At 41.3% G+C, this 12,183-nt stretch overlaps 1 protein-coding gene across 5 annotated transcripts in view; it reads left to right on the plus strand.

Annotated features, from left to right (window-relative positions):
• The first annotated feature begins 3,334 nt into the window (after positions 1-3,334).
• The window catches only part of LOC126260938 (protein turtle homolog A), a 101,087-nt gene continuing 92,238 nt past the window's right edge, over positions 3,335-12,183 (plus strand). For all 5 annotated transcript variants that reach the window (XM_049958448.1, XM_049958463.1, XM_049958455.1 and 2 more), the window contains exons 1-2: positions 3,335-3,482; positions 3,627-3,926. In XM_049958448.1, the coding sequence (XP_049814405.1) occupies positions 3,431-3,482; positions 3,627-3,926 (352 nt within the window). In that variant the 5' untranslated portion in view covers positions 3,335-3,430. The remainder of the gene's footprint in view (positions 3,483-3,626; positions 3,927-12,183) is intronic.

Consider the following 12,183-nt stretch of genomic DNA (forward strand, 5'->3'; position numbering starts at 1 on the left):
CCACGCATGAGCAGCGCCTATTAGACGAAGGGGGTCCGACAGCCGATCAGTTCCAGTCATTTCACCTGGAATGAGGTACACGGCTCGTGTTGTCTGTAGTTTAACCATATCTAGACGGTCAATATCGCGGTTCGATGAAGTCCGCATTGTTACTTAGTGCCAGGAAGGGCTCTCAACAAGGGAAGTGTTCAGGCGCCTCGGAGTGAACCAAAGCGATGTTGTTCGGACATGGAGGAGGTACAGAGAGACAGGAACTGTCGATAACATGCCTCGCTCAGGCCGCCCAAGGTCTATTACTGCAGTGAATGACCATTATCAACGGATTATGGCTCGGAAGAACCCTGACAGCAATGCCACCATGTTGAATAATGCTTTTCGTGCAGCCACATAGCATCGCGTTACGACTAAAAAAACTGCGCAATCGGCGGCATGATGCGCAACTTCACTCCCGACGTCTAAGGCGAGGTCCATCTTTGCAACCACGACACCATGCAGCGCGGTAGAGATGGGCCCAACAACATGCCGAATAGACCGCTCAGGATTGGCATCACGTTCTGTACACCGATGACTGTCGCATATGCCTTCAACCAGACAGTCGTCGGAGACGTGCTTGGATGCAACCCGGTCAGGCTGTACGCCTTAGACACAGTGTCCAGCGAGTGCAGTAAGGTGGAGGTTCCCTGCTGTTTTGCGTTGGTATTATGTGGGGCCGACGTACGCCTCTGGTGGTTATGGAAGGCGCCGTAACGGCTGTACGATACGTGAATGCCATCCTCCGACCGATAGTGCAATCATATCGGCAGCATATTACCTAGGCATTCGTCTTCATGGACGACAATTCGCGCCCCTATCGTGCACATATTGTGAGCGATTTCCTTCAGGATAACGACATCGCTCGACTAGAGTGGCCAGCATGTTCTCCAGACATGAACCCTATCGAATTCCTTTTTCAACAACCTGGCTAGCGTTATGGAGAGATATAAGTTAGAGCCCATGGATTCCGGAATATGGACGAGACAGGTGTCACCAATGTACAGAAACCAAACAGGATTGTTGCTAATCGGGGAATAAAGCAGGTAGGAGTTATTACGTCGGCTGAAAGAGGCAAAATGGTTCAAATGGCTCTGAGCACTTAACACATGAGGTCATCAGTCCCCTAGAACTTAGAACTACTTAAACCTAACTAACCTAAGGACATCACACACATCCATGCCCGAGGCAGGATTCGAGCCTGCGACCGTAGCAGTCCCGCGGTTCCGGACTGAAGCGCCTAGAACCGCTCGGTCACAGCAGCCGGCTGAAAGAGGCGCTCTTGTCATTGTTGCTATTGCCATCAATATCACCTGTCTTTGTATTCCCTCGCTTGAGGTATCATGACCATTGTATTCGAGACGGTCCTATTGGTTGCACTGGAGCAGGAAATGCGAGTGGCTGGATGCCAGAGGAAGAATTTTTGTTATTCTTGTACCATTTCGTAAAATTTGCTAAACCAATTTTTGAGCACAAATGTTTCCTGCTTCTCGACAATCACTAATCTCATATATCCATCAGGAGCCTGGATTTTTGCAAAAGCAAGGGGATTGTTACGCTGTCATTCCCTCCGCACTGTACACACAGGATGCAGCCTCTAGATCGTTCAGTTTACGGTCCATTTAAAAAGATGGCGAATGCTTTTGCTAACAACTGGATCAAGAATCATCTGGGAAAGGCCATGTCAATTTATGACTTCCCTTCAATTGTAAGGGAAGCACTTCCACTTGCTGCAACTACCAAAAACTTGCAGCAGGGTTTCACTGAACAGGTATAGTACACCATTTAATAGGAATGCGTTCAGTGAAATCGATTTTGCACTATCTTGTGTCACTGATCGCCCAGCTGGGAGGACATCTAACCCTGATCCAGTAGGAATATGCGAGAAAACACTTTCAAAGGTCACAGCCTGTGATGCAGGACCTAGTGGTTTACAATCATCTTCTTTAGTTCGCGCATCCTTTTCACTCGATGATGTTCGTCCGTTACCAAAAGCAGGTCCAAGGCAAGAAACAAGAAAAGGAAGAAAAAGGAGGAAGCTGCAATTTTGACCGACACTCCAGAGAAACTGGCTATGGAAGAAGAGCTAAAGGTCCATCCCCAGGCGAAAAAAAGCGGAAAAGAAGCTAAATTTAAAAAGCAGCTGGCCAAGAGAGCGAAAGCAGAAAAAACCTGAAGAATCGTCATCGGAAGACAATGATAGCTACTGCCTTGTATGTGTCGAGTCTTTCCGCCACAGTCGTCCCAAAGAGAAATGGATTCAGTGTTGGGAATGTCAGGGTTGGTCTCATGTTGCTTGTACCAAAGAGGGGGGGGATATTTACGTGTGCCACAATTGCGAATCTGAATAGGTCTAAGATATGCATTACTTTTCCCTTTTATTGACTCACTCAACATTTACTCATAAAGCCTGAATTCGTTCAGTGCTATTAATTGCTATTTCAATTAATATAATAATTGTAAAAGAATGAGAATTGAAGTTTATTGATGTTTAATTAATGTTTTGTAATGGTAATGTACTTTAAGTTACTGTATAAGTCCTTTAGGTAATAAAATATGGCTTAACTTATTATGTTACTTTCGTAAGCTACCTGTGTTACTATCATTCCCTGTAACGGGGACAAAAGTAACAGGTACACTGATGCCTTAAAATTAGTTTTACAAATACCAAATATATGTAATTTTGTGGAAACTAAATTCATTTGTGTTAGGAAAGCTTCAGAGAACACACACATTAGTTCCTTTTGTTTCAAAAGTTTATAGGGAGGATTTTAAAAAATGCAATATGCAAAATGTTACTTTTGTCCACGATCTCCCCTTCACACGCTCCTGCTAGAAAGAGTACTATAATTTAATGGAATATATCAACCGTGTAATCATATTTCTATTTTCTTTAAACATCAAAATTGTACCCAAAAAAGCTTTTGAGCCGATTCTCGTTACCAAACAAGATACACACATTTTTATTTTTTATTACGTGAGCTGCAATAAACAGAGCCTGATCGCCAAATATAAGCGATAATGTAACAACAATGTATTTCAAACATATCATATTAAGTTTCTCGTTACAGTTTTTATTATTACGTAGATGACCTTTCAAGTTTCCACATTCCTTGTAATTATTTGTTTACAGATAAAGCTAATAACATTTTGTAGACGTAATCTGAAGAAAAATCCCTAAATTACACTACATTTCGCTGCCGGTATGATTTTGACAGGTAACAGATTACGCAATCTGTATCGTAATAATACGCCGCAAATGTTGGGAGCCGGTGTTGTAATATCTTTGGTGGGTGGATGTCAGTGACGAGAAATATGGAAGGTTGTGAAGAATGACAGGATCTAAGTAAACATGTTGTTTTCTGTTATTTTCGAAATATTTCTGTCGTAGAATGGGAGGATGGTTATACGTAGGATAATTGATATATTTCTTTTAACAGTTTTCGCTGAAGGTACGTACTGGGAAGAATACAAACGAAGTTTCGCTTAGCTTAAATATATAATTACACGCTGAATGTGACATCTACTTGTTTATGAAACGTAAATGTTTGAAAAGTAAAGTACTCATTTTCATGTATTGTTGATACTGTGTTTAGGATTTTGCTATGCCTCAGACATTCCGGAATTACAAGAACGTGCTGTAGATCTTGGTGGGAACATCACTCTTCCTTGTACAAAGTCTGATGAATCTTCGGCAGTGAATGACAGCATTGTTTCTTGGGTGAGAGAAGGAAGAGAAGAAATTCGACGGAGAAGAATTCAACCAGATGGAGCTCTTGTTCTTACAGATCTGGAAAGAGAAGATGCTGGAATTTATTTATGCACTGTTGACAGCAGGCCTGGTTTTTCGATAGAAAACGGAGATGTCAGGGCTAGAATCAGAGTGGAAGTTAGAAGTAAGTTAAATACCTCGCACGTTTACTGCATGGTGATATACACCCCATGAAATGAAACAAAACCCTTTCATGCTAGTCTGCATCCCTCTGTAAGGCAGATAGAGTTGTGTATGTTTACACTCTAATGATTTTACTTTTTTGCAGAAGTTGTAGAATTATCGCCTATTATCTGTTAAATTAATCCTGTCCGTAAATTGATCTTTTTTTCTTTGTTTGTAAAGGTGAATTAACCAGGTTCATGGCATCATCAAAACTGTCATGTCTGTATTACAGTTTGAGACGTGTGGTGTTTGACATTAATTTTGTGTGTGTACATCAACAGTTAAATCTCAACATTATTCTCTCTAATGCAGGAGCTACCATCCAATGGCAAATGACATGCGTAGGGTATGTATCCGTTTCTTTGTTAACGGTATTCTTGGGCTTATCAACACTTAGATGCATCATTAGTGGAAAAGCATTGTCTGGGAATACACACACCCTTTTTTCAATGAATTTAAAATTTTGAATTTAATTAGCATTATGTTACCTTCTGTACACACATAACTGAGAAGGCAATTTACAGCAGTTTCTTCTTTAGAATGCTTTTATCTACTGTTGATTTAGTGCAAAGCCCAAAACACATTTTCCATTGACAGTGATATTCCACTGTAAGGAGACATAAATTACATAATAATATTATTTATTTATTTATTGCCTCAGTCCTCTGACTGGTTTGATTCTACCCACTACACATTCCTCCTTTGTGCCAGCTTCATCCCAGAGTAGCTTTTGCACCTCATGCCCATATTATTTGTTGGATGTTTTCCAGTGTCAGTCATTCCCTATAGTTTTTACCATGTGCAGCTCCCTCTAGCATCATGGAAGTTATTCCCTAATCTCTTAACACATATTCAATCATCCTGTCCCGGTTTCTTGGCAGTGTTTTCCGTATGTTCCTCTCTTTGCTGGTTCTGCGGAAAACCACATTCCTTCTGTTACCAGTCCAGCAAATTTTTAACATTCGTCTATAGTGCCACATTTCAGTAGCTTTGATTCTCCGCTTTCCTGGTTTCTCACAGCGCTGTGGTTCAAACATACATTCTTAGAAATTTCTTCCTTGGATTAAGATCAATGTTTGATACTAATAGACTTCTCTTGGCAAAGAATGCCCTCTTTGGCTATACTCATCAGTTTTTTGTGTCACAGCCTACACAAATTAAAATGTTTTGACTATGTGAAGTTTTTGGATATGCCTCCTATGAACATCATACAACAGCCACCTTGTTGCATTTAACCAGTGGAAAAAGGTGAATGATGACTCATAAGACTTAATCAGACACTATCTTTCACATGAGGTTTTCCTATTTCCCTGCTGCAGTTAGATTTATTTATCCACAAACACACTCTTTAAAAACAGCTGAAAAATTAGTTATCAGCTGTTAATCTTTTTTTCAGAAAGGATATTTTTGATGTCATCTTCATCATCATTCATCCCCATTACGGTCAGAGGAAGGCAATGGCAAACCACCTCCGCTAGGACCTTGCCTAGTACATCAGTGCGGGTCTCCTACATCGTCCCCTGCGCTCCTCGGAGTATGGGACCCCATCATCATCATTTTTAATTATTTTCACATGACAGATTACCTACAATCTGTGGTTTTCTGGCACATTCTGCAAAAGTTTTGAAATTGAAGTTGTGTGTGTTTGCAAAGAAATAGTGCAACTATGTATTGAACGTAGTCTGTCAAAGTAAAAGTTCCTGGTTGATTTCTAATTCAACAGGTAGTGCTAAGCAGTGAGGAAGTTTTAAGGATCAGCCCCAGCTGTCTGTTACCTGTTGTGCAGATTTAATTTCTGTTTCTAGACATGATCTGTGACTTGGTCTGCCTTCTCTTTCCATCTCACTTATGTTCACTTGATCCATATGTAGGCAGGAAACTGATTAGGTATTCTGTAGGATTTTAACCTGATATTTACAATTGCTTAAGCAAATGCTTGGAAGCTGGGAAGTAACCCTTGTTCATTTTTCACTAAGGTCAATTTTCACAGGGATATTTTTTTAGCAGTAATAATGAACACTAGTGTATTATTCATTTCTTTGCATGAAGATTAACCATAATTATCCAGTTTTTTAAAATACTGTTCCTCTGAAATTGTTTTGTTTTGCATACTAACTCAAATGCCTCTTTTTCATGAGTTGTTAGACATTTTTATAAACATAATAAAATCCATTGTCAAATCATTAAATAAATGACTTGGAGGATGTTGAAAGATCAAGGCTTACTCTTTTGTCCACCACCCCCTCCCCCTGCCCTCCCCAAGGCAAAAAGTCAGATAAATCTTCACATTTGTTCATATCATTGAATATTACATGGTTCTCGAAGATCACTGCCGCACCCCGTTACCTAAACATGAAAGGTTATGCTAGGAATGTTGTGTTTTAGGTTTTATAATAATTTTGTTGGAAACTGTGTTAAGTTGCTCTGTACTAACTTGGTCAAAACATGTGCAAACATGAAAAAATTTATAAATTAGTTATAACCAAATGAGATAGTGCATATGTTGAGACACTAGCCCCAGATTTAGGAGGATGGAGGCTGATTCTCTGTCTGACAATCCTCATTAGGATTTTCTATGGTTTTCCTAAGTTGCTTCAGACAAATGCAGGGATGTGTCCATCAATAAGGTCATGGTTAAACATACGCCCTATTATCTCCTTATTAAATAGGTGTGTGAGATCATGCGCTTTTACAAATGACATGTTTCCTTCTGTTAAGTTGACAAATTTTGTATTGGTGTAACATGCTCCTTGGACAAGTAAATTACTAGTACTAGATGAAATGAACACTTTAATATTTGCTGGTGACTTTGTAATTTAATCAGAAACAGTGACAGACTGAACAGCATTAATAGTCTTGAAAAGATGTTCCAAGATTAACATTAACAAAAGTACATTGGTGCGCAAAACTTGAGTAGGTATGATGTGTCGCTGCCAAGTAACATAACCTGATGAACCTTGAACCATACTTAGAAAGAATTGCTACTGTACAGTTGAGATGGTAACCGGAAGAAATATGCAATGAGATAAACAGAAATGACACTTTTATACAGAGACAATAATTATACTGAAATCACTGTGATTTATAATGGTCTTCTGGATATAACAAAAGGCAGCACATGATTCTTAATAGGATTTATGATTGTCACAGATGCCAATGCATGCTCTCCAATGTGCTGTTGTGCTGGCCACAAGGATGGTAAGGAGTTTTTGTGGTAGGGAATTCCGTGTCTCCACCAATATGGGTTACAACTACTGGACGGTCGTTGGTCCATGTGGACGTGCTGCCATATGTCTCCTCAATACATACCACACCCACTTGATGGAATTTAAGTAAGGGGTTGGGCAGGCCAGTCTGTGTGCCATATACATTGTCATTCCAAGAACTATTGCACCTGTGTGGTTTGATGTGGTCGCACATTGTCGTTCATAAAAATGAAGTCAGGAATGAGTGAACCCCCGAAAAGGTGTGTGTGTCACAATAACATTGACGGTGATTGTACCTTGTTCAGAGATTTGGAGGTCAGTATACCCATGCAGCATTGTGCCTCCTTACACCATAACACCTGGACAACCAAAACAATCATGTTCGACAATATTCCTGGGTGAATTACAAACCCTCATATAGTGAGAGGGACACACAATGTATTCAGGAATACTGTTGAGTGTGATGCTTGTGGTGGTCCGGCTGTTACAGTGTCGGGAGGCATAATGTTGCATGGGCACACTGAACTCCAAATCTCTGAACATGGCACACTCACTCACTGTTACAATGTTATTGTGACATTGGCATCCTTCCCCATGAGTCTTTTCAGGGTACATTTGATCCTGACTTCATTATATGGATGGCAAAGCATGACAGCATTGGACTGTGCAGATGGAGGAGCTATTGAGGGGATATTCAGTGAATGAATTGGCCTGCCCACTCTCGTGACATAAATCGCGTCGAGCATATGTGGGATGCATTGGTGAGATGTATTGCAGCATGTTTACATGCATGAACAATGATCCAGCAGTCGTCAACTACACTGGTGGAGGGATGGAATGCCCTATCACAAGAAGCACATGGCAGAGAATGCTGTCTGTGGTGAACACATTCGCTATTGAGAACCATATCATGCCTTTCGTAATTTCCAGGGGGCCATCGTAAATTGCATTGGTTCCAAGGTAATTGTTGTCTTTGAATAAAAGTATAACTGCTGTTCATCTCATTGTGTATTTATTTTGGTTGCCTTCTGTGCTGTACTGTAGCAGTTCTTTCTGTCTACATTTTTTTCATCAAGCTATGTTACTTGCAATGGCACGTCATGCAAAAGTTGCTATCATCCTTAAGTTTTGTTCACTAGTGTAGAATGAATGTGATAATGTGTTGCTAAATTTAATGACAGTATTATGGAAAAGGCAGATTTCTACTCATTACCCAGAGTTGGTGCTGAGTTGCAGACAGCCACAATCCAAAGACTGCTAAACATTTAAACTTTCTGCCCTAAGCCCTTCTGTGGAAAAAGGGAAGCACATGCACATTCACACAGGCACGCACACACACACACACACACACACACACACACACACACACACACACACACACACACAACTGCCTCCAGCCGCTGTGACCAGATTGCTGGCTGCAAGTGCATCTGATGAGACCAGCAATCTGAGTTGGGTGATGGAGGTAAGGAGGTGGCATGGATTTGGAGGGGGGGGGGGAGATAGCAGGGTAGAGGTGAGGGAAGATCATGTAGGGTTGTGGTGGGAACAGGGTAGGGCTACTGTTGCAGAGACGGAAGGCTGTGCTGGAGGGGTGGGGGCAGAAAAGGGAGGGGAGAGAAATAGTAGAAGGTATGTGTCGTGTAGTGCTGGAATGGGAGCAGGGAAGGGGATAGGTATGTGGATGACTGGGACTAGCAGAAATGGAGGCAGGGGGATTGCTAGATCACAGGATATGTTGTCACGAAAGGACTTGCCTACACAATTCAGTTAGATGGTGGTATTAGGAAGGGCCCTGATGGTGCAGGCTGTGAAGCAGCCATTGAAGTGGGACACAGTGTGTTGGGCAGAATATTTAGTAACTGAGTGGTCCAACTTTCTCTTGGCCACAATTTTGTGATAGCGCAGACAGCTTGGTAGTTGTCAAGTCCATGTAGAAAACACAGTGGTTGCAGCTTAGTTTGTAGGGTCCATGACAGTTTTTACAGGTTGCCCTGTCTTTGATGGGATAGGGGATGCTTGTGACAGGACGGGAGTATGTGGTAGTGAGACATTGTATGGCACAGGTCTTACACTTAGGTCTATTGCAAGGATATGAGCCATGAGGCAATGGGTTAGGAGAGGTGTGGAGTAGGGATGTACAAGGATATTGTGCAGGTTTAATGGGAAGAAGAACACCGCTGTGATACGGGTGAGGAAGATAGTGGGCAACATGGGAGCATGTTACAGAGAATGCATATACACTGAGAGGTAGTTGGAATCTTGGTGTAGAATGTGGTTCAGTTGCTCCAGTCCTTGCTGGTACTGACTCATGGGAGGAGTGCTCCTGGTTTGCCACACATTGGGTATGTAGGAGGTACTAGGCCAATAGAGAGGCAAAGCATAAGGTATCTGTTTCTGACCAAGGTTGGGAGATAATTTTAGTCTATGAAGGTCTCAGTGAGACACTTGGCTTATTTGGAAAGGGACTTCTCATCCCTACAGTTGCGATGACTGTGGGTAGTTAGGCTGTATGAGAGGGACTCCTTGGTATGAAATGGGTGAAAACTGTGGCCAGGAGACAGCTGGACCACCCATTGCTGAACATGTTGCCCAACATGATGTGCTTCACTTTGAGACTGCTTCACAGCCTGCATCATTTGAATCCTTCCTAACAACACCAGCTTTTCTGACTTGCATAGGCGAGACCCTTCCGTACAACATAATCTTCATTCCTGTGATCTCCCTGACCTCTATTTTTGCTAGTCTAGTCCACCAATCTATCCCTTCCCTGCTCCCACTCCAGCACTACACAACACTACCTTCAATTCTGCCAAAATGGTTCTTCCTCATCTCTACTTCTCTCCTCAACCCAACCACCTCCAGCACAGTGTTCCATCTCTGCAACAGCAATCCTATCCTGTTCCCACCACGTCCCTGCATGCTCTCAGAGGCAGCACAGTATCTTCCCCCCACCTGTACCCCGCTATCTTTTGCCGTCCTCATCCAATGCCATCTCCTTACCCCCACAATCCACCTCAGATTGCTGGTCACATCAGATGAGTTTATTTTGTCCCAGACTTTCCAGTGTTAAATTTAATTTGGTGGTTTGAAGAAATTGTAATACGAAATGACACTAAAAATAGTAGATGAGTTTGCTGTTTGGACAGCAAATTATCTCACAATGGTAGAAGTAAGTTTGACATAAATGCCAATTGATAAAATCAGAGAAGACTTTTTGAGAAAGAGAAATATGTTAAGACAAAATGAATTTTGTCAGGAAGTATTTTTTCTGAAAATATTTCTGGAGTGTTGCATTATATGAATGCAAACTGTGGTTTATGAACACTGCAGACAATTAGAGAATAATTTTTTGAAATATGGAGGTAACAAAGAAGTCCAACAATTAGATATACTAGATAACTAATGAAGAGGGTCCTGAATTGACTCACAGAAAAGAAATTTGTGGTCTGACTTAACAAAAAGAAGGGATTGATTGATGGGAAACATTGAGGCATCAAAGAATAGTTAATTTGGTGATGGAGGGAAGTGTGTGTGGGGAGGGGGTGGGGGGTGTTAAACTAGGAAAGTACCAAGAAATAAAATATTAATCATACACGGTTGATGTTCCTGAGGCATACTGTGTTTCGCCTTTACCTACAATAATGATGTTGGCAGAAGCAATGAATTAAAATTTATACCAGCATTGGGATTTGAACCCAGGTCTCTTGCTTTTTTTTTTTATAGTTTCATTTTCGTTCGTTGAATCTGATCGGGGCGGATGTCGTAAGACACCCTTTTACGTTCGTTGTTGATTTATTAACTCAGTTTTTTTATTACAGAGGGGAGCTAACCCTCTGACTGAACACGCTGAGCTACCATGCCAGCTGCTTATTAGGCAGATGCACTAACCACCGCACCACACTGGTGCTGCAGCATATGCGAGTTTAGAAGGGTAATAGCAATCAGTTGAGACGTGAAATGGAATTTGTGTTGAGGGAGGGAGACATACTAGGGTAAACTGCTGGGCCGTGGTAGCTGCAGTGCCAATGTGGTGCAGTAGTAAACTAATATGGCTAGTAAGCAGGTGGCCTAAGTTTGAATCCCGGCACTGGTACAAATTTTAATTTATTGCTTCAGCCTACATCATTATCATAGATAAAGGTCAAACTCAATATGTCTCAAGAACATCAACCATTTATGAGTAATATTTGACCAGCATTAACCCCATTTTGCTCATTGCTAAGGTGCTTTCCCAATATTGGAGAGCCTCTACAGCATTGATGTGAGTTTAGAAGGGGAATAACAGTAGGCTGAGGCCTGAACTGTAATCTGTATCAGAAAGGAAGACATACTAGGGTAATCTGTGCAGCTGTACTAGCCGCGGTGCCAGTGTGACACAGCAGTTAGTGCATTTGCCTAGTAAGTGGAAGATCCAGGTTCAGATCCTGGCAGTGGTAAAAATTTTGATTCATTGCTTCAGCCTACATCGTTATTGTAGAAATGAAATACTTTCACTGGATAGACTAGTGTTGAGAGCTGCATCAAACAAGTCTTTTGACTGAAAACTACAACTAGAACAATGGCATTTAAGAAGCTCAAATCTGAGAGGACAATGTTGAAGAAGCAGAAATAAAAATTGCCACTGTTGAAGTAGAATTACTTTACATAATGACTGAAATGAGAAAGACAAGAAAAGCAGACTGCTCAAACTGAGTGAGGTGTGACAGTAAAGACCACACATTTTGAGGTACAATGGCTCAAATTCCTGGGTAGACAATCAGCTTTAGTTCTACAATGTATTGCCAGGATGTTTCTTTCAATCAGACCTGACCATTTCCTTGTCATCTTCTGTCCTTGCCCTGCTAAGAGAACACTGGATCAGTGGTTTTAATAAAATGTTTGTAATTTACCTACTTTCTCTCCTTCCTTCCTTCATTCATACATAGAGCTAAAAGCAATAAAATACCTCCTTCAATGAACATCAAAATGTGTGGTGATACCCTTTGTATAATTAAGGAATTTGTGTTA

This window comes from Schistocerca nitens, chromosome 1 (assembly GCF_023898315.1).
Source record: "Schistocerca nitens isolate TAMUIC-IGC-003100 chromosome 1, iqSchNite1.1, whole genome shotgun sequence".
Lineage (NCBI taxonomy): Eukaryota > Metazoa > Arthropoda > Insecta > Orthoptera > Acrididae > Schistocerca > Schistocerca nitens.